This window comes from Carassius carassius, chromosome 49, assembly GCF_963082965.1.
Source record: "Carassius carassius chromosome 49, fCarCar2.1, whole genome shotgun sequence".
NCBI classification, from domain to species: domain Eukaryota; kingdom Metazoa; phylum Chordata; class Actinopteri; order Cypriniformes; family Cyprinidae; genus Carassius; species Carassius carassius.
The window spans coordinates 8,253,264-8,280,304 of record NC_081803.1 but is presented as its reverse complement, the minus strand read 5'-3'; the positions used below and the strand labels follow the sequence as shown (position 1 = coordinate 8,280,304).

At 39.3% G+C, this 27,041-nt stretch overlaps 3 protein-coding genes and 1 pseudogene across 13 annotated transcripts in view; all 4 read right to left on the bottom strand.

Moving 5' to 3' along the window:
* Positions 1–27,041, bottom strand: part of LOC132132883 (protocadherin gamma-C5-like) — a 94,514-nt gene that overhangs the window by 10,220 nt on the left and 57,253 nt on the right. For 2 of the 11 annotated variants that reach the window (XM_059545429.1, XM_059545432.1), the window contains exon 1: positions 4,544–7,341. The exons of 6 other annotated variants lie outside the window; for them this stretch is intronic. In XM_059545429.1, the coding sequence (XP_059401412.1) occupies positions 4,544–6,982 (2,439 nt within the window). In that variant the 5' untranslated portion in view covers positions 6,983–7,341. Of the gene's footprint in view, positions 1–1,430; positions 4,060–4,543; positions 7,342–27,041 lie in introns of those variants that run through there. 3 more of the 11 variants (XM_059545436.1, XM_059545425.1, XM_059545426.1) reach the window with 3 other exon arrangements.
* Positions 7,145–19,015, bottom strand: LOC132132312 (protocadherin gamma-C5-like; annotated as a pseudogene).
* On the bottom strand, positions 19,175–22,013 carry LOC132132782 (protocadherin gamma-C5). The gene has a single exon (XM_059545306.1). It carries the CDS (start codon positions 21,716–21,718, stop codon positions 19,184–19,186), a length of 2,535 nt encoding a protein of 844 aa, XP_059401289.1. The 5' UTR covers positions 21,719–22,013; the 3' UTR covers positions 19,175–19,183.
* pcdh1g22 (protocadherin 1 gamma 22) lies at positions 22,337–25,020 on the bottom strand. Its single transcript, XM_059545439.1, has one exon. It carries the CDS (start codon positions 24,842–24,844, stop codon positions 22,403–22,405), a length of 2,442 nt encoding a protein of 813 aa, XP_059401422.1. The 5' UTR covers positions 24,845–25,020; the 3' UTR covers positions 22,337–22,402.

The window sequence follows — 27,041 nt, the reverse complement described above, 5'->3', positions numbered from 1 at the left end:
CTTGAAACTAGTAGCATAGAAAATGTTTTCAAAACATGCACATTGTGGAATGGTTTCCTTTGCTGCTCTATAAACCTAGTGAATACTTTTTAAAAGGAAGTCAGAGTTGCGTTAATATATATATATATATATATATATATATATATACTTTTTTGTAAAAAAATAAAAAAATAAAAAAATAAAAAAACTAATTATGAGAAGTGCCCTTTATTTCACTTGAGCCCCTGCCCCTCAAAATGTCTGTGCACGTCCCTGAGCAGAGAGAGAATAGCTGAGTCATCTTTTACAATCACAATGAGGCAAAAAACAGACTTGCTGTTCTCTTATGTAAGATTACAGGCTGTACGCAGCTCTCCAGTATGTGCGCCTATGTGAAACATTTCAGCATCAAGCCATGAGAAGCTGTAGACAGGCATTGTAGCCACTATCACCACCATTTACAAATGTGATGCGATTGACTAAGTGTCCGATACCAGCCGTGCTAGGTACCAAAAACTGCAGCGTCCCATCGGATGGGAGTGCAGGATAAGGACAGGATCATTCTGATCTATAATAAATGCATGTACCATAGTGTTGGAGCTTTGAGCTGGAGTTCCTCTATCAAACACCTGCACTATAAATTAAAATGCATTAAACTGTTCATTGTCAAAATTTCACATGGCATATATCTGCCCACTAACTGGGTTAATATATGCATATGAAGACACAGACCTACCAAGAGCTTTGCACTCCAAAACTGAGAAATAAATAGTAGAATTCTCACCCACATGGGTCTGATGCAGACACGGACAGAAGGGAAGCATTTGGGGCATTGTTTTCAGCTATGTTCACAGAGAAGGGAGGCTGTGAAAAGATGGGGGGTTAACATTAACCTCTGCAAGATGTAACAGAAAAGATTCCGTATCACATGGACGTCCACTCCTTAGTCAAGTGGCTAACAATAGTTCCCGGTTTAGATTCATCATCTTTATATTATAAAAGTTCTGAATCGTGCGTTGCAAAACACAATCCAAATTGCAGCCCAGTCCAAAGATCTCTGACAAATCTCTTTACTCTCAATTTTTAATTTAGTACTTGCACTAGTAGCTATAGACTCCTTCGGTGTTTTAGTTCATGCATATACTACATCGCAAGACATTTCTCTCAGTATATGCGAAACACGTTTTATTCTGTATCCATGATCTCCACCATTTGTTGTAACGTATCTAAACTAACAATACAGCTCTTGAGAGCAACAAGCCTGTGTGGGTCTGGGAAAAGAGTTAAAAGGGTTGGGGATAAAACGTGCATTTCTATTGAAGGAAAGTTGCTTTGCTTAAAGACAAAAGCACACATTGTGCTGTCCATGGTGCTGAAAGTAACGTCTCTCCATCAGTTACGTATAATTAGTGTATATAACCATAACTTGTTTAAATCTACGTTTGTCTCACCTGTTGGCTCTCGAACGTCCACGCGCTGTCTGGTAATGACGCATCAAGCACGTTAAGCGTGTCTGTAAAGTTTGTGGTGCTGCTGGGTTTAACGAGGGTGAGATCACTGAATTCTGACATTGGAGAGAGATATGAGCCAAAGGACTGACTCTGAGACATCATGTCTCCTCCCAGAACCTCCACATACTTAATGGGCCCGTCAGTGTTGAGCTGGATCTGCAGGTTTCTGTTGGGGTTCTTGTACTCAGAGTTTGTCCTCCTGATACAGCAGCTTGAGCCGCCTCTACTGCCTCGAGCACATTTCACTAGTAAGATGAAACACGTCAACAGACACAACAAGGACACGGAAGCCAAAGAGATCATTAGATATAAAGTAATTTTGCCACTTTTCTTGCTGGGCTCAATAGTTTTTTCTCTGTAGTCTGAAATGGGTTCATGAAAGCCGTCCTCTATCAGTATATCCACTGCGACAGTTGTGGACTGGATCGGTTCTCCATTATCCTTTATTTCTATCAGCAGTCTCTGAGAGGAGTCGTCGTGCTCTGAAACAGCACGTTTAGTCCTCACCTCTCCCGTATGTAAATTGACACTGAACAGAGACGCGTCCGTGGCCTCCGCGAGCCTGTAAAACAGCCAGGCGTTATGACCCGAGTCCGCGTCCACTGCTGTTACCTTAGTAACGAGATGTCCTGTTTTAGCAGAACGGGGCATCCTCTGATGAGTAACAGACCCCATGGACGTGGACGGGTAAATGACAGCAGGTGCGTTGTCATTATGGTCCAGAATAAACACATACACTGTCGCGTTACTACTTAAAGATGGAATGCCATGATCTTTAGCCTGAACGATGACCTCATACACTTTTATTTTTTCAAAGTCAAACAAAAGCATGCTAAAAATGCTTCCATTTTCAGAGTTTATGTACATATACGAGGATATTGGAGTATCCCAATTTTTAGGGTTCTCAATAGAGTATGATATTTTACCATTTACGCCGACATCAACGTCTTGAGCAGATACCGAACAGATAATAGAGCCTGGAGTGTTATTTTCTTTCACGTACACATAATACACGTTATCAGGGAACTTTGGGGCATTGTCGTTAACATCAATAATTTTAACTGGAATTATTGTTTTGCTATTTAAAGGGGGCGAGCCTGAATCAAATGCAGTGATTTCCACGTTATACTCCGGGTAAGTTTCCCGGTCTAAAACGCCGTTTGTAACCAACGAATATTCGTTTGAAAAAGATGGTTTTAAAATAAATGGAATATCAGACTGTGTCTGCAGACTGACTTTTCCATTGTCACCAGAGTCGATGTCCCGTGAGCTTATTAACGCTACAACTGTCCCGCTTGGCGCGTCCTCCCGCACAGGGTTCGGTTTAGATGTCAGCACTATTTGTGGTGGGTTGTCGTTAATATCTGCAACTTCAATTTCAACCATACAATGGCCCTCCATTTCGGGAACCCCTCTATCTTTGGCACTGATCTCAATGTTGTAAACAGGAGTGGTCTCATAGTCTAACTCACCGTTCAGGATAATTTCGCCGGTTTTCTCGTTAATACGAAACAGTGAGCGCAACTCATTAGATGTGTGCTCCCCTAAAGAATACTGTATATCTCCATTAGGACCTTCATCTAAGTCCGTTGCTTTAACCATTAAAAATGACGTTCCTTGCTTGGCGTTTTCATTAATGGCCACTTTGTAAACTCTTTTCTCAAATACGGGGTTGTTGTCATTGTTATCCAGGACAGTAATGTTTATTTGTGAAGTTCCAGACCTAACCGGGTTCCCCCCGTCTAAGGCAGTTAGCATAAGCTGATGCATCGGTTTCTTCTCGCGGTCAAGGGGTTTCTCCAGTACTAATTCAGGTACCTTGCGCCCATCTCCAAGGTCTTTTACTTTTAAACTAAAACACTCGTCTTTCCTTAAAGTATACGATTTCAAGGAATTACTGCCAACATCTGGGTCTACTGCGCTCTCCAAAGGAAAGCGCATTCCAGGGACAGTGGATTCTGCTATCTTTAAAACGCGGTCTGTAGACTGAAAATGCGGATAATTGTCATTAATGTCCTGTATGTCGACTTCCACTCTGTAAAGTTGTAAAGGCTCCTCGATAACAATTTGAAGAGGCAGCAGACAATTTGCGTGTTTTCCACAAAGGATTTCTCTGTCGATTCTCTCATTAACCACAATTTCTCCTCTTCGTAAATCCACTCTGAAATACTGCTTACCTGATTCAGAAGCTATTCGCAATTTACGGTCATACAGCTCAGATATTTTCAAGCCTAAATCTTTTGCAATATTTCCAACAACAGCGCCCACATTTAATTCCTCGGGAATTGAGTAGCGAGTCTGTCCTTCTGTCATACTCCACAAAAGAAGAAAGAGAAAAAAGAAGAGCAAATAATTCCTCCGACATCTGAATGACACCCTCTTTGTCATTTTGATTTTAAATCCAGACGATTCACCGTTCGAATAAAAACTAGGGGTACCACCAAGATGACAATTTTGCGTTTCCATTTTGTCTCAAAAATATGTTAGAATCCATTTTACAAAAGAGATTAGAGCATTTCTCTTCTCTGCCTGCACTCAACGTTGTAATGTCAGTGAGGGAGGGAGTAGATCTCTTTGTACAATTCTGCATGTGATTGGTGCAGGGATAAATACAATAACCAGTGGCAAGGGAACTGCCTCTTAAAGGCACAGCACCTGCCGTCAAACTCACACCAAATAACATTGCAATATTATGTATCATGAGTGGCCATATTTTATTTGTTGTCTTTGTTAGATTTATAGATTTCAATAATAATGAAATAAACCTACATTATTTGGTAATAGAATATTTTATGTTGATAATAATAATAATAATGTGTGCAAAAGTCAGTATCTAATAAGTATTTACAAATGTTACATGCATATAAACACACACACACACACACACACACACACACACACACACACACACACACACACACACGTGTGTCTGTGTGTTTGTGTTCAGACAAGAGTACATATGGTGCTGTCCAAGGTTCTGAAAGTAACGTCATTCTATCACTGTTAAGTATAAATAATATACACATTAACTTTTTACATCTAGGCTTTCTTACCTGTTGGCTCTCGAACGTCCACGCGCTGTCTGGTAATGACGCATCAAGCACGTTTAGCGTGTCTGTAAAGTTTGTGGTGCTGCTGGGTTTAACGAGGGTGAGATCACTGAATTCTGACATTGGAGAGAGATATGAGCCAAAGGACTGACTCTGAGACATCATGTCTCCTCCCAGAACCTCCACATACTTAATGGGCCCGTCAGTGTTGAGCTGGATCTGCAGGTTTCTGTTGGAGTTCTTGTACTCAGAGTTTGTCCCCCTGATACAGCAGCTTGAGCCGCCTCTACTGCCTCGAGCACATTTCACTAGTAAGATGAAAAACGTCATCAAAGACAACAAGGACACGGAAGCCAAAGCGATAATGAGATATAAAGTAATTTTGCCACTTTTCTTGTTGGGCTCGATAGTTTTTTCTATGTAGTCTGAGATGGGCTCATGAAAGCCGTCCTCTATCAGTATATCCACTGTGACAGTTGTGGACTGGATCGGTTCTCCATTATCCTTTATTTCTATCAGCAGTCTCTGAGAGGAGTCATCGTGCTCTGAAACAGCGCGTTTAATCCTCACCTCTCCCGTATGTAAATTGACACTGAACAGAGACGCGTCCGTGGCCTCCGCGAGCCTGTAGAACAGCCAGGCGTTATGACCCGAGTCAGCGTCCACTGCTGTTACCTTAGTAACGAGATGTTCTGCTTTAGCAGAACGGGGTATCCTCTGATGAGTAACAGACCCCATGGACGTGGACGGGTAAATGACAACAGGTGCGTTATCATTATGGTCCAGAATAAACACATGAACAGTTGCATTGCTGATCAGAGGTGGAGAGCCATGATCTTTAGCCTCCACTACAATTCTGATTAGCTTCATTTTCTCATAATCAAATGAGCTCATGCTGTAAATAGTTCCGTTCTCAGAGTTGATATAAAAGTAAGATGATGTTGGAACTTGATTAGAACTTAAATCCAAAACTGAGTAAGTGAGTAAAGCGTTCTTGTCTCGGTCAATATCAACTGCAGATACAGAAAACAATGACACACCTGCCAGATTGTTTTCGTTTATGTAAACGATGTATGAAGATTGTGAGAAAAGTGGAGCGTTATCATTCACGTCAAGCACTTTTACATTTACCGTTTTCGTAGTTTTTAAAGGTGGAACACCAGAGTCCACGGCCAGTATTTCAAAATTATATTCAGAATGAACTTCACGGTCTAATAATGAGTCAGTTATCAGTGAATAATGGTTATCGTAAGAGGCTTTCAATTTGAAAGGAACATTCGTGGGGACAATTAGCTCGACTTTTCCATTGTTACTGGAGTCCAAATCTTTGACGGTAATCAGAGCCACCACAGTTCCCACCGTTGCATTTTCAGGCACATGACTCGATAAAGATGTCAGGATAATCTCTGGAGGATTGTCATTCTCATCTATGATATCTATCTGAACCGACGACTGTCCTTCGAGCTCTGGATTCCCTTTGTCTTTAGCACAAACATCAAACATATACGTTTTTTTATTCTCATAATCTAGGTTTCCAATAACTGTGATTTCGCCGGTTTCAGCGTTCACACTAAAAACATTTCTTACAAGATCTTGCGTATGCGCACCGAATGAATACTGTATTTCACCATTAGGACCTTCATCCAAATCAGTGGCTTTTATTTTGATCACACTTGATCCAAAGATGGCTCTTTCTAGTACAGATGCTTTATATACAGCAACTTCAAATTTTGGTTCGTTGTCATTTATATCTTGAACGATTATTAGCAATAAAGATGTTCCAGATTTTACTGGATTGCCACCATCTAAGGCAGTTAATATTAGCTTGTGTATAGACTGTTTCTCTCTGTCTAAAGGTTTTTCAACCACGAGTTCAGGTACCATTCTTCCATCTTTTAACGTTTTAACATTAATTCGGAAGAAATTGTTACTGCTAAGTGAGTAAGTCTTTATGCTATTGCTTCCAACATCGAGGTCCTCAGCACTCTCAAGGGTAAATCGTGCGCCTTGAGCAATCACTTCAGGTATTTTTAATGTGGCATCTTTTGTATGGAAGTTAGGTGCATTATCATTTATATCTTGTATTTCTATTTCAACTTTATGCATCTGTAATGGGTTCTCAATTACGATCTGCAGTGGCATTAGACAACTGGCGCTTTGTCCACAGAGCGTCTCTCTGTCTATTCTACTATTAACTACCAGATCACCCTTCCCTGAATCCACACTAAAATACTTCCTATTCGACTCAGATGCTATTCTTAACTTACGCTCGGCGATATCTGAGATATACAAACCAAGATCCTTTGCGATATTCCCAACGATAGATCCTTCCTTTAACTCCTCGGGTATTGTGTAGCGAATCTGAGCTCCAGCTTTATTCCACAATAGAGAGAAAGCGAACAGCCAAAGCGCTGCCCATTTCCACACTCCGTTCCTCCTCATTTCTGTATCGCGTTTGTTATTCCCATCTACAAATCTTCATCTTACTTCCTTATGAAACCGAATGTTGTTTTCCATTTTAAAATAAACGTGTACTCAGCCCATTTTCGTTGTGGTGATCAGCCTCATAAAGCGTTCATGTTTTATTTCACACTAAAGCTCTCATCATACTCCTCCTCTGGCTGGGGGAGGGAGTAGATCCCTTTGTACAGTCTGAAGCACGATTGGTACAGAGCTCAATGCTCACTCATCCAATGGATGCTTTGCTGTTTCTTAAAGGAGTAACCAGCCTTCTGTTGTATGCATAACGGCATCTAGTTGACAGCTGTGATCTAAAAAATGCTGTTAGCCTCAGACTGATTTCTCATCTGCTTAGACGGGAAATTAGTATGCATGTTAAAGGTACAAGGTATTAACATTTGAGCATTACAGGAATATGAGTAAGTGTAATTTAGTTGTTCTTAAAATTCAGAGAGGAAGAACCCTCAAATAAAAAAAAAAAAAAACATATTTCACACGTGCAGTTACGTTAAAGCCGCATGTGAAATATGAAAATGTTACAAAACTAGGTTCCCCACATTTCACATGTTTTTCATATATAGTTTTAACAAGTGATTGCACATGTAAAATTCATGTAGTTTTTCTGTAAGGGAATTATTAGAACATATTTTTAAATGTGGTATTTTTTAAAAAAAAAAATGTGACATTAATTTTTTAGTTCAAATTTATTTTATGAAGAGGAAATACAGTTTCCCACTAAAAGTATTTTTGGTCCTAATTTATAATAAGTGGCCTTAACTACTATGTACATACATCAAAAATAAGGACAGTGTACTTATTGTGTTCATATTGTATTGCAAAACACGGTAGCACTTTATTTTACAGTCCTGTTCCTCATGTACATACTATGTACTTATTATAGTAATTACAATATCTATGTAATAACTAGGTACTAACCCTGAACCTACCCCTAAACCGAACCCTACCCCATGTAGTTACCTTGTATTACCAGAACTTTCTTAGATAAATACACTGTAAGTACACTATAAGTACATGTTAGTACACGTACTGTAAAATAAAGTGCAACCCAAAACACTGCTATTGAGGTGGGACACTAGTAAGGTTAGGGACAGGTTTGGTGGTATGGGCAGGTTTACAGGTGTGCTAAGGTGTAAGAGATTGGTCAACAGTGTAATTATGAATGTAATTACATCAAATTAATTACAAATGTAATTACATGCAAGTATTTTTAAACTATAAGTACAATGTAAAAACATGTATGTACACAATAAGTGCATTGTACAAAATAATTTAAATATAAGAACTTAGATGTTAAGGTCACTTGATATAAACTGGGTCCTTATTTGTATTTTTTTTTTTTTAAATAACTTTTTTTCTTATTACTATTAGTAGTATGTTTATTTATTTATTTATTTATTTATTTATTTATTTCATTTTTATTCAACAATGCCTACCAAACCAGCACTTATAAATTATAGCACCTAAAACTGCACAACGTAACATCGTTACGGGAGCTGTCCAGTCCAAAGTGCTGAATACAGTGCAAAACTATTAGAGTTTGTTTTGACATCTTAAATATGGTATATAAAATAGTTGGCTGATAGAAAAAATAATAATAACATTGCTTAGACTTAATAAACTTTTTTTAAATCAATTTAATGTCATTGCAGTGTAGCGCTCTTTGTAAGCCAAGCTACCCCGCCCGTCACACAAACCTTCAAGCATCACATAAAAGTCTCTACTGATGCTGTTAATTAATTATCATTCTGTGTCTCACCTGTTGGCTTTCGAACATCCACGCCCTGTCTGGTAATGACGCATCAAGCACGTTTAGCGTGTCTGTGAAGTTTGTGGTGCTGCTGGGTTTAATGAGGTTAAGCTCTCTGAATTCTGACATTGGAGAGAGATAGGAGCCAAAGGACTGACTCTGAGACATCATGTCTCCACCTAGAACCTCCACATACTTAATGGGCCCGTCAGTGTTGAGCTGAATCTGCAGGTTTCTGTTGGAGTTCTTGTACTCAGAATTTGTCCTCCTGATGCAGCAGCTTGAGCCGCCTCTACTTCCTCGAGCACATTTCACCAGTAAGATAGAAAACGTCAATAGACACAACAAGGACACAGAAGACAGAGAGTTTATCAGATATAATGTGATTTTGCTGCTTTTCTTGCTGGGTTCGATCATTTTCTCTCTGTATTCTGAGATTGGCTCATGAAAGCCGTCCTTTATCAGTATATCCACTGTGACAGTTGTGGACTGGATCGGATCTCCATTATCCTTTATTTCTATCAGCAGTCTCTGAGAGGAGTCGTTGTGCTCTGAAACAGCACGTTTAGTCCTCACCTCTCCCTTATGTAAACTGACACTGAACAGAGACGCGTCCGTGGCCTCCGCGAGCCTGTAGAACAGCCAGGCGTTATGACCCGAGTCTGCATCCACTGCTGTTACCTTAGTAACGAGATGTCCTGCTTTAGAAGAACGGGGCATCCTCTGATGAGTAACAGACCCCATGGATGTGCACGGGTAAATGACAGCAGCATGTTGCATTGCAGCTCAGAGATGGAGAGCCATGATCTTTAGCCTGCACTACAATGCTGATTAGCTTCATTTTCTCATAATCAAATGAGCTCATGCTGTAAATAGTTCCGTTCTCAGAGTTGATATAAAAATAGGATGATGCTGGAACTTGATTAGAACTTAAATCCAAAACTGAGTAAGTGAGTAAAGCGTTCTTGTCTCGGTCAATATCAACTGCAGATAGAGAAAACAATGACACACCTGCCAGATTGTTTTCGTTTATGTAAACATTATATGAAGACTGTGAGAATATTGGTTGGTTGTCATTTACATCAAGCACTTTTACATTTACAGTCTTCGCAGTTTTTAAGGGTGGAACACCAGAGTCCATGGCCAGTATTTTTACATTATATTCAGAGTGAACCTCACAATCTAATATTGAGTCAGTTATCAGTGAATAATGGTTATCGAAAGTTGGCTTTAATTTAAAGGGAAGATCCGGGGAGACAATTAAATCAACTTTCCCATTGTTACCGGAGTCCAAATCTTTTACTGTAATCAGAGCCACAACAGTTCCCACCTTTGAATTTTCAGGAACAGAACTCTGTAAGGACGTCAGAAAAATCTCTGCAGGATGGTCATGCTCATCTATGATTTTTACCTGAACCGATGACTGTCCTTCGAGCTCTGGATTTCCTTTGTCTTTAGCACAAACATCAAAAGTATATGATTTAGTAGTCTCGTAATCTAGCTTTCCAATTACTGTTATTTCGCCGGTTTCAGCGTTCACATTAAAAACATTTCTTACCAGTTCAGGTGTGTGCGCCGCCAATAAATAATGTATTTCACTATTTAGACCGTCATCTAAATCTGTCGCTTTCATTTTGATCACACTAGAAACAATAGCAGCGCTTTCTAAAACAGATGCTTTGTATACAGCTACATCAAACTTTGGTTCGTTGTCATTGAAGTCTTGAACAATTATTTGCAATAACGATGTGCCCGATTTTACCGGGTTACCACCATCTAGAGCTGTTAATATCAGTTTGTGAACTGCCTGTTTTTCTCTGTCTAGTGGTTTCTCAAGCACTAGCTCTGGTATTTGCCTTCCGTTTTTTATTGTCTTTAAATTTAAACGGAAGAAATTGTAATTAATCAATGAATATGACTTTAAGCTATTGGTTCCAACATTGAGGTCCTCAGCAATTTCAAGGGTAAATCGCATGCCTGGAGCAGTCAATTCTGAAATTTTTAACACTCCATCTTTATTATGGAAGTTCGGTGCAATGTCATTAATATCTTGTATTTCTATTTCTACCTTATGCATCTGTAATGGATTCTCAATAACGTTCTGCAGTGACATTAGACAACTGGCGCTTTGTCCACAGAGCGTCTCTCTGTCTATTCTGCTATTAACTACCAGATCCCCCTTCCCTGAATCCACACTAAAATAATGTCTATTCGACTCATTTGAGACGTCAAAACCAAGATCCTTTGCGATATTCCCAACAATAGATCCTTCCTTTAACTCTTCGGGTATTGTGTAGCAAATCTGAGCTCCAACTGTATTCCACAATAGAGAGAAAGTGAACAGCCAAAGCGCTTCCCATTTCCACCATCCGTTAATCTGCATAATTTCTTTAATGCGCTGATATTCCCGTCAACAAATATCAAATATATCCATAGAAAATCTGAATTCTGTTCTCCATTTTCAAATAAACGTACTCAGCCCATCCTCGTTGTGGTAATCAGCCTCATAAAGCGTTCCTCTCGCTCTACAGATCTCATCATTGTACTCCTCCTCTGGCTGAGGGAGGGAGCAGATCTCTTTTTTAATACTAACACATGATTGGCTCAGAGTTAAGGACTCACTGGTCCAATAGAGGTTTTGATGTTTTTAAAGGCATACCCAGCTCCCTGTGGTTGTGACTACTGTCTACCGTTATTTATAAAAAGAAAATCAAGTGACCAGAATGTACAATTATTGGATAGCATTATAGCCTACTGTAGACAGATTGGGGATTAATCCTAATAAACATACGCTAGAATTAAATAAATAAATAAATAATGATACATTTAAAATGGTGTAGCCTATTGTGGCGAGTGGGGCGGGGCCGAGGGACGTGGGAACAAGGAGTGAGGTCGGCAATGATTGGGCAAATCAGTGTCACCTGCGGCCCACCGCCGGTCTCGAGTCCCACGTAGGAGATGGACGGATATAAAACTGGAGCGACGACAGTGAAGGACGAGAGAGGACCAGGCCTGGGCTTTTAGTTGTGGTTTGGTTTTATTTTGAGCGCATCAGTCGTCCGTGAGGGGCTGGTGCGCTGTTTTGTTTATTTTGTGATTATTAAAGTTTCATTTGATTGTCCGCCGGTTCCCGCCTCCTTCTTCCCGATGACTAGGAAGTTTTAATTCATTACAGTGGTGCCGAAGCCTGGGAGAAGGAGGGACGCACTGCTGAAGATCCCTCGCCGCTGTGGTGAATCCGCGGTGCCACAGAGCATGCGAGGAGGATGCCGCCATGGACGCTCGAGGCGGTGGGCTGGAGCGAGTTGCCGGGGACGGGCGAGCTCGCTGCCGACCGCCCACGATATGGAGGGGCGGCTGCCGTCTGTGAGGGAGCGGAGGAGTCAGCGCCGTTTCGCCAGGGGGCCGGAGCCTGCTGCCTGCGTGAAGGTTTCCGGAGGAGCAGGGGACGGGGGACTCCTGCCGGCTGCCCAAAACCGCAGGAGCCGTCCACCGGGCGGCGGAGGGGTGTCGTGCCGTCAGCCGAGGGCCGTCCAGTGCCACCGCCAGGCACCGCGGTGGAGATCGCCCAGTTGGTGGAGGGCCAAGCAGCAGTGCGTCTGGGAACCGGAATTTTTTTTTTTCTCTCTCCCCTCTCTCGTCTCTGTCGCTCCTCCTTCCATCTCCTTTTCTCTCGCCTCGTCTGTCCTACCCCCAGGTTCCCGTGAGCGGTCCCCCCCGGAGGGAGGGGGGGGGGGTAGAGCGCAGTCTCGAGGGTACCCCCCGGCCTGCGAGGGGCGATGGGGGTATGTGGAGAGTGGGGCGGGGCCGAGGGACGTGGGAACAAGGAGTGAGGCCGGCAATGATTGGGCAAATCAGTGTCACCTGCAGCCCACCACCGGTCTCGAGTCCCACGTAGGAGATGGAACGATATAAAACTGGAGCGACGACAGTGAAGGACGAGAGAGGACCAGGCCTGGGCTTTTAGTTGTGGTTTGGTTTTATTTTGAGCGCATCAGTCGTCCGTGAGGGGCTGGTGCGCTGTTTTGTTTATTTTGTGATTATTAAAGTTTCATTTGATTGTCCGCCGGTTCCCGCCTCCTTCTTCCCGATGACTAGGAAGTTTTAATTCATTACACCTATTTATATCCCTTACGAAAATTAACCATAGTTTTACTATAGTAAAATGTAGTATCCAAGTTTTTTTTTTTTTTTTATCGGGTGGCGTACTGATTACTGTGATAACAACCCGAACAGTCACAAGGAGGATCAAAATCGCGGGAGCATATCTGGCATCCAAAAATGTTTTTTTATTTCAAGCGAATGTGCAAAATGTGCAAATAAATATGTTTAAAAGCTTAGTTAAAACACAGATCTTATAACAGTATAAAACTAGAACTACTGAGTACTTAAAAGAGTACTAATGCCCCTCCACTATACTGAGATTGGAGTTTTACATGCTACACAGCACCACAATAATCTCGATCACTAGCTCTCTATCCGTGCACATCTCTCTTACTACCAGTGACGGCCATCTTTAATCGGTCTTTGTCAGGTGATGGCACACTCACGAGAATCGAAGTGCATTTTAGGTATCGCCGCCATTTGTAAGGTATCAAAGCCGAGGTGTTCTGTAGTTGGATAATTTTCTTTTTTATTTGATTTAAAATTGTACGTTCTTGTTGTGTTAAAGTCTGCAATAGTGAATTACATGATAGAAAAGGTCAAAAACGCACATGAAGAAAGATATTTTAGGTATCACACTTGAAAAAAAAAGACTAGACAACAAAAGGCGTTGCCGCCTGGGATGGCCTGGGTGGCAGCGGTGATACGCAAAATCATCATATTTGCCAACAAATCTCCGTTTATGTTCATTTACCCTCAACATTTTCATAAAGGTAAGTATGATATTTTCTAGATGTGCTTATTTTTCTGTTTTCTGAAGTAGGCAACATTATATCCACATGCTATTTAGGGTCAGTGCTGTTAAACATGCAACCAGGGCTCGAGTAAGCAGAAACGGGTCATGTAGCGTTACCATGGAATCTCTTGCAATCGTGTTATGCATCATTTAATGTAAAGCGTTATTTTATTTCACTAACATTACTGAAATTAAATATAGTTTTGGGGGGTTTGTACTAAACTCAAGTGGAATTTAAACTGAATACTTCACAAAAATAAATTTCTTACAATTTTACTTAAAGTACTGACTACATTTTTGTACATTTTAATTTCATAGAATTAGGCTAGGTGTGACTAAACAGTAAGTGGGAGCAGTTAAGAAAAAAAAAAACATTGCAGCCAGCTGAGACGATATCCCACCAGGCTGGAGGAGATGGTCAGCTTCACATAACACCACTCAGTGTCACTAACTGAATGTAACTTACTTGTGTGTGCACAGAAAAAAAACTGACTGCTGTGGCATAAACTCAGGATGTCTGATTTTTAGTGATCTTAAAGTAAACCATTATACAGGTATTCCAAACTTGGGAACCTTTATTACATGGGTTCTCAACTTTGGCCCTTGAGGTCCACTTTACTGCAGAGTTGAGATCCGACCCTAATAAAATACTCCTGAACAGGCTAACCAAGAACTTTACGATTACTAGAAAGTTACAAGCAGGTGAGTTTTATTGAGATTTGAGCTAAATTCTAAAGGAAGTGTACTCTGAGGGCTAGAGTTGAGAATCCCTCTCACAAAGTTTTTTATTGCCTTATGCTGCTTTTCATGTCAGACATAAGGAAAATTCTCACTTCATTTTAAATACTTATTTAACCTTATGCACCTCAAATTGGATCTGCCTGCACAAACTGTTTTAGACAACTGTGACAGACACAAAATTATGCCTCACTAGTTTGTGGAGTCCTTTGGACACAACAGCAATGATGGACTGTTTTGAGATTTCCACAGAGAAACCATTCAGTGTGAAAGTGTGTCAAAATGTCTACCTACAAGCACTATGTAGTATTTGACAGATCATCTAGCACTTCTAAGAATCCATGCAGAAAGGGTCATCAGAAATGTTTGGCAGAAGCATTAAATCATCTATTATTATTATTAATTTATTCAGCTTTCTTTGTAGTACATGTCCACTTAAGAAAACAGTGTGTTGATGATTCATCATGCCTCTGTTATGCACTTTGAAACTGATTTTTAACACAGTGTTGCATTAATAATAAAGTATGTATATGCCATTTTCATAATAGAGTTTTTGATATTAGTACACTAATTATCAGTACTTGTTATCAGCGAAATGAAGTATGGAACATTGTAAACAAACAGGGTAAGGTTTAATGGTAGAGACTCACATGATGTAATAACTTACAATTGTGCAAATTATGTGCAAATCAATGGTAGACAAATGCAGAACATATAAGTGTATATAAGTGAATAATTTAAGTTTTTATACTGTAAGCACGATAATCATATATCCAACGAGGTTGGAGACCTACTGATGGCCAAATATGCCACTGCTGTTTCGGCATCACCACAGCTGCTTCTCAGAAATATCTTGTAGGAGATAGGACAAATATCTCTCACATGGAAAGGAGAAGGGCTGCTATATGGCGTTCACTCTGACATTAATTTAGATAAATATGTGCTATATATGTGCATATCAAATGTTTATGAGAAGTGTGGGAGTCCTATTATCGTGCTGACTGAATGACATGGAGGCACCCTGCTTTCCCTTGTATTTATTTATTTATTTACATATTTTGCCACGAAGAAAAACGTAAAATAGGCAACTCAATCATTTTTGGTCACAGATAAGAGTAGCCTAATAAGCTACATCATTCGTATATATATATATATATATATATATATATATATATATATATATATATATATATATATATATATATATATATATATATATATATATTTTATATATATATCGTATATATAACTTTTTCATGGTTTGGTTTGTTTCACGGTTTTAGAGTCACGGTTTTCGTTACAGTTCAGTATGTACTATGTTTATGGAAAAACTATACTTTCTAATAAAAAAGAAGAAGAATATTCTATCCAACTACAAGCAACAGCACAAATAAATACAATAGAGTAAACAAACAATAAACAGTGATTTTTAGGTTTTTTTTTTTTTTTGGCAGGTCTAGCATAAGTTTTTAGTTACAGAAATTGAATAAAGTAATCAAATGTAAAACAGCATTGCATATTGAACTGTATACATTAAAGATTATTCTTAATTAAAAATATAAAAGCTTTTTAATGAAGAGCAGTGAGTGATTTCTTTGTTGTTGCTGTTTTCTATTAATCACCGGTGTGATTAGATCGTTCAGTGCACAGCATCAGCAGCTAAATTCAAATCTGCGTTCGCTGGCTGGCGCAGAGCCAGAGACAGACGCGTTCTACAATGCTTCATGATAACCAATCAGAAACGATTCTGTTGTGCTTATGAATGCAATGGCCAATCAGAGACGGGCAGCAGAGTCATGACTGAAAAGTGTTTTTTTTTTCACTTGCTCACTGACTGAATTATTTAGCGAATTCTCTCATCAGAAACAACAAAAAGTGCAGATGTGCATACGGATGCAAGTAAGATAATCGTTTCATAATGTAAAGTGCTGCAGTGATTTTAATGGGAGTTTTGGCCTGAACTGTGGCTAGACTGAATGAAAATGTTCTTTGATAATGTAAATGTTCTTTACTCTCTGTAAAATGAAAGTGTTAAAATAAGTAACTTACAGTATTGCTATTAAAATTTACATTAAATGCAAACTCAGTCGTATTAAACATATTTTATGGCACGACACCCATGTATGGCACTTAAGTAAAACGTTTTTATGTTTAGTTAATAGATTACACTACTTTTCCCATCACCATTTAATTGATCAAATAACCATATATAAAGGTGCAAAACGCGTTTACTTACACATGTTTGAGAATCGAGATATTTCCTTATACATTAACCTGTTAGCCAGCACCCCCCATTATGGGACTCACAGCTGAAAGTGCTCTAACTAACTTATAATTGTAATAGTTTCCTACTTCAGTGTGTTACAAACATAATTGTGGTGTCTTTAGAAAGAAGACCCTTTGGGCTTCACTTTTTATCAACCAGATTACATAATGCTCAAAAATATTAAAAGTTATAGACACTAAAGTGCCTTGAATTTCTTTTACCACTCTTATATATTTTTTTATTTGATATAAAAATACATTAAATAAGTCCTGGAGCAATCTAGAAAAGTAATGGGTTGAAAGCCACATGTCTCATGAGTTTCTATTTCAAATCTGAATAAAATATCATGAAAAATGAGACTCCTGCAGATATTTTTCTGAGACTATGTCTACGCCCCCCACCCGCCCCCCCCCCCAAATATAAGAAAATATATTTCCTAATAGTATTGAAGGCTTCTACAAACTATTTAGTCAGTAAACATACCACTGCATAGTTTTTTTTTCAATTATAAAACACTAGACATAAACTTAGACATCATATAAATGATTTATTTGAGCAGTAGAAAAATACAATAAGAATAATTTGAGTAAGAAAAATAAGAATAATAAGAAAAATAAAAAAAGATTTAACATTGTTTGCCAATATAGAACATCCTGAGATTGCTAGAGAATGCATATTTTACAATGAATTACGATGCAAATAAGTGCTGATGTGCTGATGGCCACTTATACAGATGGTAATAACACAAATGTGCCGAAGTAAATAATCCACTCTCCCTATTCATATAGACACGTTCACTTTGATAGCCGTGACCATTCAGTAATAGCGAGCTGATTTGGGCTGATTTGCACTCAAACAGATGGTAATCATGCAGATACATTCACATTCAACATAAAACACACTCTCACATATATAAAAACTCTCTAAAATAAAAAGAAAGACAGGAATTTGCGATCGCTGTAAGTTCAGCCTCCATCAGCTGACAGGTGCGTCAGAGCGCGTCACCAGCTCTGAGGAGAGAGCGCCAAATTCAAATAAACTATTTTCCGCCTATTTTTCATTCATTCTTTTTTCCGGTGGATCGCCTCATTCTGTTTGTGACACTGTACGCTGCAAACCCGTGCCGTGTTTTTACTACCAAGACGCAGTTTTCGACCGTGAGTTATTCCATAATGGACGCAAACAATTCTCTCGCTGAAGAAATGAAATGTAAACAAAGGAATTATGATCCATATTACAACGTTATTGCTTCGTTGGACTAAACGTGCTTCATGAGATGTCGTTCAGTGGACCCTTACCTTTCTAACTAAACCGGGATTTACAGCTGTGGATGTGTTTATGACTCGTTATTACGACGGATCTGGTATGTACAGCGTTTTGAATGTTAATTTTTTTTATGTGAACTGCTTACACAAATGTAGCAAATACAGTCTTTATAAGCTTTCCATTGAAAAACAGCGATCTATCGTCGATGCTTGAGGCTTAGATCTTTATAATGATACATAGTTTGTCAAGATTAAATTTGTCCTGTTTCATTTAATCTATTCATAATCACTTGCATGTGCGTGTGGGAGAGGCTTTGAGGACGAGGGCGTCGGGGTGCAGGTTAACAGGTTTTAAGCATGTTTGGAATTGTTCTGAATACAAATGAATCCCCAAGTGTTTTTACATTTAATCGGAAACATTCATAATTGCTTAACGAATAAGATTTCAAACTATTCTTCCCAACATCCAAATCCTCTGCACTCTCAAGCGGAAATCGGTCTCTCGGAGTGATGGATTCAGCAATTTCCAAAACACCGCTGTTGTTTGAAATATTGGTGCACTATCATTTATATCTTGTACTTCTATCTCGACTCGATACAATTGTAATGGATTTTATATGATAACCTGTAACTGCAAAATGCAGCTACCGCTTTGAGGGCACAGACTTTCTCTGTCAATTCTACTGTTCACGACCAACTCACCCTTTTCTGAATCAACATTGAAATACTGCCTGCTGTTCTCAGATGCTATCCGCAAATTGTGATTTGCAATATCTGAGACATCAAAACCTAGATCCTTAGTGATATTTCCAATGGCTGAACCCTCTTTTAGTTCTTCTGGTATAGTATAGCGAGTCAAAGCTCTGACTGTATTCCACAAAAGAGAGACGAATAGCCAACGCGCAGCCCATGAATATTCTCCATTCTCTTTGCGTCTCATTTTCACGATATATTTTCCCATTCCGTCAACATATTTCTCTTTTATGAACTATTTATCAAAAAATAGATTTTCATTTCGAGGAAATACAATCCACTGTAGGTGTCCGTTTTGATTTAATCGGCTTCATGCCGACATGCGAAGCTAGTGGTCGCTGGCCGGAGCTGTGGTGCTGAAAATACAAGTTTGTGTCTGCTTTCTCTCAAAAACACATCGTAACACCATATCAAAAGAATAACATTGTATCATATGCACGATCATATTTACAACTTCCTTCACAGGCATAAATGCTAGAAGGCTTGAATTTACTTACATTGACAACATCTGATTAGATGTATATACTTGTTGTCTCACCTGTTGGCTCTCGAACGTCCATGCGCTGTCTGGTAATGACGCATCAAGCACGTTTAGTGTGTCTGTAAAGTTTGTGGTGCTGCTGGGATTAACAAGGGTGAGATCACTGAATTCTGACATTGGAGAGAGATAGGAGCCAAAGGACTGACTCTGAGACATCATGTCTCCTCCCAGAACCTCCACATACTTAATGGGCCCGTCAGTGTTGAGCTGAATCTGCAGGTTTCTGTTGGGGTTCTTGTACTCAGAATTTGTCCTCCTGATACAGCAGCTTGAACTTCCGATGCAGCTTCTAACGCATTTCCCAATCAACGTAAATAATGTCAACACAGATAAAACTGACACTGTGCCCAAAGAGATTATCAAGTACAAAGTGATTTTGCCGCTTTTCTTGTTGTTTTTTTCTGTAGTTTCCATACTATATTCCGAGATGGGCTCATGAACGCCTTCCTCTATCAGTATATCCACTGTGACTGTGGTGGACTGGAGCGGTTCTCCATTATCCTTAATTTCTATCAGCAGTCTCTGAGAGGAGTCGTCGTGCTCTGAAACAGCGCGTTTAGTCCTCACCTCTCCCGTATGTAAATTGACACTGAACAGAGACGCGTCCGTGGCCTCCGCGAGCCTGTAGAACAGCCAGGCGTTATGACCCGAGTCCGCGTCCACTGCTGTTACCTTAGTAACGAGATGTCCTGCTTTAGAAGAACGGGGCATCCTCTGATGAGTAACAGACCCCACAGTTGTGGACGGGTAAATGACAACAGGTGCATTATCGTTCTGGTCCAGAATAAACACATGAACTGTGGCGTTGCTGCTCATAGGAGGAGAGCCATGATCTTTAGCAAGCACGATGATGTGAAAGATCTTAATTTTCTCGTAGTCAAACGAGTGCATGCTAAATATACTACCATTTTCAGAGTTTATATAAACATATGAAGAGACTGGTACGTTTTGGGTATTAGTATCGAGAGCTGAATAGACAATTTTGGCATTTTCTCCTGTATCTAGATCTGATGCTGTTAATGATGCTAAAATGGATCCAGGAGCGCTGTTTTCTTTAATATAAATCGAGTACACACGTTCAGAGAAAACAGGAGGATTATCATTGACGTCTAGTATATTAATTGAAATGAGTTTGCTAGATACCAGTGGAGGTGATCCAGAGTCTGAGGCTTTTAGCTCAATATTATATCTAGGGAATTTTTCTCGATCTAATTGTGAATCTGTCACCAGTGCGTAATGGTTTGAAAACGTTGGCTTTAATTTAAAAGAGGTGACCTGTGCCATGCTTAGTGTTACGTTTCCATTTACACCTGAATCCAAATCTTTAACGTTAATTAAGGCTACCATAGTCCCAGGGGGCGCATCTTCTCGCACAGGTTTGGGTGAGGAGGTAATGATGATCTCAGGTACATTATCATTCACATCTAAAACGGTCACTTGGATTCTACAATGTCCCTCCATCGCAAGTGAACCTTTGTCTCTAGCCCGGACGTCAATTTTATATGAGGTGCTGGTTTCATAATCAAGCTGCTTGGAAACGACTAATTCACCTGTCACGGGATTAATAGCAAACACATTTTGAATTACAGCAGGTGTATGTGCCGCAAAGGAATACTCGACCTCACCGTTTAAACCATCGTCCAAGTCAATAGCTTTTACAGTAAGTATCATTGTACCCGGGACTGTGCTCTCCATCACTTTAAGCTCATATAACTCGTGTTCAAATACAGGAGCATTATCATTTGCATCAAGAACCTTTACAGAAATCTGTGTAGTTCCTGACCTCGCTGGATCACCCCCATCAATACCTGTCAAAATTAGCAGGTGTACAGACTGTTTTTCTCTGTCGACAGCGTTCTCTAAAATTATTTCTGGGACTTTAGTTCCGTCCTTGTCGGTTTTTATGTTCATGACGAAATGTTCATTTTTATTAAGCACGTAAGTGCGCAAGGAGTTCGTTCCAGCGTCAGGATCCTGAGCAGGTTCTAAACGAAACCTCGCTCCTGTTAACGTTGACTCTGGAACCTCAATTGTGTTTATTTCCGACAAGAATATTGGAGAATTGTCGTTAATATCTTTTATGTCCACCTCGACACGATAAAACTGGAGTGGATCCTCGATTATTACTTGCACTGGTAACACACAACTCGCGCTTTGTCCGCACAGGGTTTCTCTGTCTATTACTTCATTCACAAACAGCTCACCATTCCGCAAATTCACACTGAAATATTGCTTACCAGACTCAGATGCTATCCGTAATTTACGATCAAATATTTCAGATAAATCCAAACCGAGATCTTTAGCTACATTTCCAACAATAGATCCCTCCTTCAGCTCCTCCGGTATTGTATAACGAAGCTGCGCCTCTATATCACTCCACAAAATAGCGAAACACAACAGCCACAGGGCTCGCCAGAGCAAAATTATCCTTTGTATTTGAGTCCTCATTTCCAAACACGATAAATGTTGATTCCAGTATACTGACATTCATCTTATTTTTATAAACCTTCACAAAAATAATGCTACATTCTAAAATGTATAGAATTCCAGATTATATTCCGTTGTTAAATACATCGCAGCGACTGCGGTGCATTTTGTCTCAGGTCTGTGCTTAATGGTTTTCAGTATTATGTCAGGGGAGGGAGTAGATCCCTTTGTGCAGTGAGGTCCCGTTATTGGATGAGCGCTCTCCAGTCATAACATGAATCAGTCTTAAAGAGGCAGAGCAAAGACAAACTCAACACCCATTCAGAATAAATACAGTTCTTTCATTGGTCATATCGCATCGAAACTACTATTTCCCTCCACAACTTCTCGTTTTTAAAGCAAATGCAGATAAATAGGTTATTTAGAAAGTCTTTACTGCAAAAATGAAATCAGTATTCTTACAAACTCTTTACGGAGGTGCTGCATAGAAGCATATTGACGCTCTAACACGTAAATATCGCTTTTAAGTCTTATTTTATTATTAGGTATTATAAGTGTTATTATTATTTACATGTTCCATATTAAAACAACTTCACTGTTTGTGAATCAGAACTATTACTGTAATATTGGTGTAAATATGTTTGTTTTTTTGTAAGTTGTAAAGTGGTTAGAATAATTCGTTTTTCCACATAATGACATCATTAATGGCCTATAATATTAAAACAAATAATATTAATAATAATATCACTCGCTCACCTGTTGGCTCTCGAACGTCCACGCGCTGTCTGGTAATGACGCATCAAGCACGTTTAGTGTGTCTGTAAAGTTTGTGGTGCTGCTGGGATTAACAAGGGTGAGATCACTGAATTCTGACATTGGAGAGAGATAGGAGCCAAAGGACTGACTCTGAGACATCATGTCTCCTCCCAGAACCTCCACATACTTAATGGGCCCGTCAGTGTTGAGCTGGATCTGCAGGTTTCTGTTGGGGTTCTTGTATCCAGAATTAGCTCGCCTGACACAGCAGCTTGAACTTCCGATGCTGTTTTTAACGCATTTTACAATCAACGTGCAAAACGTCAATAGACACAAAACCGATACCATGACCAAAGATATGATCAAATACAAAGTGATTTTACCAGTTTTATTTTTGTCTTCTGTAGTTTTCAAACGATAGTCTGAAATGGGTTCATGAAAGCCGTCCTCTAGCAGTATATCCACTGTGACAGTTGTGGACTGGATCGGTTCTCCATTATCCTTTATTTCTATCAGCAGTCTCTGAGAGGAGTCGTCCTGCTCTGAAACAGCGCGTTTAGTCCTCACCTCTCCCGTATGTAAATTGACACTGAACAGAGACGCGTCCGTGGCCTCCGCGAGCCTGTAGAACAGCCAGGCGTTATGACCCGAGTCCGCGTCCACTGCTGTTACCTTAGTAACGAGATGTCCTGCTTTAGCAGAACGGGGCATCCTCTGATGAGTAACAGACCCCATGGATGTGGACGGGTAAATGACAGCGGGTGCATTATCGTTCTGGTCCAGAATAAACACATGAACAGTTGCATTGCTGCTCAAAGATGGAGAGCCGTGATCTTTAGCCTGAACGAGGATCTGAAACACTTTGACTTTCTCGTAGTCAAAAGACTGCATGTTAAATACACTTCCGTTTTCTGAGTTTATATATATATAAGAAGATACAGGAACATCCTGAACCTTAGAGTCCAAAATGGAGTAGGAGATTTTGGCATTTTTTCCCAAGTCTGGGTCATAGGCGGAGACTGAGCACAATACTGAGTCATGGGGGCTGTTCTCTTTAGCGTAAACCGTGTAAGACTTCTCAGTGAAAATTGGAGAGTTGTCATTCACGTCTGAAATGCCTATTGTGACTGTCTTCTCACTAGATAACGGTGGTGAACCGGCATCAACTGCTTTCAAATCAATTTTATATTCAGTATACGTTTCTCTGTCTAGAGGACCGTTGGTGACTAGTGCGTAATGATTTGAAACTGTAAGGTTCAATCTAAACGGTATTCCGGGGACCAATGTCAGTTTAACTTCCCCGTTCCCCCCTAAATCTGCATCTTTTGTACTAATTAAAGAAACAACAGTGCCATTTGAGGAATTCTCAGGAATCGGACTTGAGAGGGAAGTAATAATTATGTCAGGTGCGTTATCATTTACATCATTAACATTTATCTTTATACTGCAATGGCCCTCCATTTGAGGATTTCCTTTGTCTTTTGCTATTATATCAAATTTATGTGTTTTTGCTTTTTCATGATCCAGCTGTCCTTTAATTGTGATGACACCTGTTTGTTGATCAATATTAAACAATGCTGTTTCTGATGTTTGGTCTGCAAAAAAATATTCAATATCTCCATTTAACCCTTCATCTAAATCTATAGCTTTGACTCTTATAATTTCTTTATGACTTGGTTCGTTTTCATCAACAACAGTCTCGTAAAATGTTTTTTCAAATTCAGGAGCATTGTCATTAATGTCCAGAACAACAACAGTGATCTCACATGTGCCCGTGCGGACTGGATTCCCTCCGTCAGCTGCTGTCAATATTAGCTTATGAACAGCCTCTTTTTCTCGATCAAGATGTTTTTTTAGTACTAGTTCTGGAATTTTGACTGCATCTTGAGTTTTCACGTTTAAAACAAAATGATCATTATTGCTCAGACTGTATAATTTTAAAGAATTGAACTGTACATCTGAGTCAATAGCGCTCTCCAAGAGAAATTTTGCTCCTGAATTAATAGATTCTGGAATATTCAATATGCGCTCATTAGATTTAAAATTGGGCGTGTTGTCATTAATATCTTGTACTTCAATCTCAACCCGATGCATCTGCAGAGGATTCTCTAAAACGGCTTGAAGAGGCAAAACACACGGGACATTGTATCCACACAAACTCTCTCTATCGATTCTCTTATTCACAATAAGATCACCCTTTTCCACATCTATGGCGAAATAGTGCTTACCAGTCTCAGATGCTATTTGTAGGTTACGATCTATAATCTTTGACACATCCAAACCGAGGTCTTTAGCAACATTTCCGACCACAGATCCTTCTCTTAGCTCTTCTGGAATTGTGTATCGAATCTGCGCCTCTATTGTACTCCAAGGAAGAATAAAGACACAGCACCACCAAATTCTCTTTAAAAGGAATAGAGATTCCATCATCTCTGGCTCCAAGCTTTTGACGACTTATCCAAGTTTTGTCAAGGTTTCAAAATATTCACAACAATTACATAATTCCAGAAAGTATATTGATGGCATATTTCTATTTACTGTAAGAGGTCCTTTTGATAAAGAAATAGTATTTCATGCGCTCTCTGTGCTCAGAGCTCAGAAGGATGCCACAGCAGTGGGAGGGAGTGGATCTCTGTCTAAGTCTGTACCTAATTGGTCGACTCTACATTTCTCTTCAACCAATCCAATTCTTAAAATATCTTAAAGGGCAAGTACGAATAAGGCAAGTCAAAGTGGTTTAGAGGATCCACTCCATATTTAAAAACAAGAGATAATGATGATGATAATAATAATAATACATATATTGCTGTTGTTATTTATGAGGAGTGGTGGTGATGATGATGATGATGGTTATTATCTTCTATTATCCCTTACTATCCTCTATCTCTGTGTGTGTGTGTGTGTATGTGTGTGTGTGTGTGTGTGTGTGTGTGTGTGTGTGTGTGTGAGAGAGAGAGAGAGACAGAGAGAGGTGGGGGAGAGCGCCCGAGAGAGGGAGCCTGCGCGCTTCTATTATCTCAAACAGAACTGCTTTAAAAAGAATATGAACGTGTGCCGTCATGTGGCGATAGAGGGAAGCGCAGCAGTACCAAAGTTTTCAGCATGTTCGTGCATTGGTGTGTGTGGAGGTTACTGATGATTCTATATTTAAATAAGATTAAATGCCATTTTTAGAAATATTAACATTTTAGTTAAAATTGTCGCCTTCAAACACAAAGGAGTTACATTAAGATTCATATTAGTAGTTAAAATGCTCTTTATCCGTACAAGACGGACGATTCTTTTGCAACAAAGGACTCAACTATGAGAAAGGGGAGACCGCGAGCAGCCAGAGTGAGCGTTTCAGCACCGCTTGGGTGGACAGCGCCACACAGGCGGCCTATTCCCGCAGCTACACTCGTGTGCTCAGAAGGAAGAAAAGTTGTTTACTTACCTGATTATTTATTAATTTATTTATTTAACGTAACAGCATCAGCTAAGTTAAAAAACATTTTTCCTCTATTAATATACTTATGTGCACTGATCGTGTGCCAGACACTGGACTTTGAACTATGCGTGTTGTTATTTTGTTGCATTTGGAATCAAAACGGCAATACACATCTGGCTAACATTAAGTAAACATATTCGGGTACATGTATATGACAGTCAAGTTGTTGCAATTTAATTCATTTTATCTGACAGCATAATTGAAAATACAGTAAATATAATATAATAATAAATAAAAAATTGTCACAATATGCAACTATATTTGACATAGCAATTCAATATTTATGTAATAAAGGTAATATTGAATTACACTGAACGGCTAAAAATTATAGAATCCTTTTGTATAAAACATTTAATCATCATTTCAGGGATTCTCATTAGCTACATACAGTAACTAAAATTGTTAGATTAGATGTCGTTTTTTTTTTCTTCCCTCATGTGCATGTAATGACTTCATGCATAAGGACAATTTAGTAGTGCATATAGTGACAAACAAGTGTTGTTGTTTAGCATTTAAAGAGAAATATCGAATTGGTATTGAGCCTAACTGTACTCTACATATGAAAAAACAACACATACATTTACCTCCTCCAATTAAAATTCACTAATACAAAATTGATGGCTCTGATAATATGTACTATGCATTGTATTTAACAGGCATAAACACATTTTTAATATACAGAAAAGATAATTTTTTTCTTACCTTGGTTGGAGAAAGTCAGGTGAAGAGGTGGAATGTGGCAGACGAAAGAGGAGAGAGAGAGAGAGAAAAAAAAGAAAAACATGGTTAGTATTGAAAAGAAAATTGTCTGTATTTCTATTCATTTGATTTAACCACACCCCTGCCCCAGTTTTACAATGTAAAAAATATAAATCTGTGACAATTTTATAATGCAGTTATTTTATTATTGTTTTATGATGCCATATAAATAAAATCCATAAATCAATGATGATGTGCAGCTGATTGGTTTTATCATCTCTTCTCTTCTCGCTTTTAATGATGGCAAAATCAATGCTTTCAAAAGTGGTAATGTGCAATATGTGCAATATGTACAATTTAAAGAAAATAAGCTATATCAATAATGATGACACTAAACGCTTCTACTGAGCACAAGAGGGAGCATGGGAGAGACAGAAAGGT

Bases quoted from the DNA above. Each gene is read 5' to 3' on its own strand.
- pcdh1g22 (XM_059545439.1), bottom strand. From the start codon at position 24,844: ATGATGGAATCTCTATTCCTTTTAAAGAGAATTTGGTGGTGCTGTGTC.
- LOC132132782 (XM_059545306.1), bottom strand. From the start codon at position 21,718: ATGTCAGTATACTGGAATCAACATTTATCGTGTTTGGAAATGAGGACT.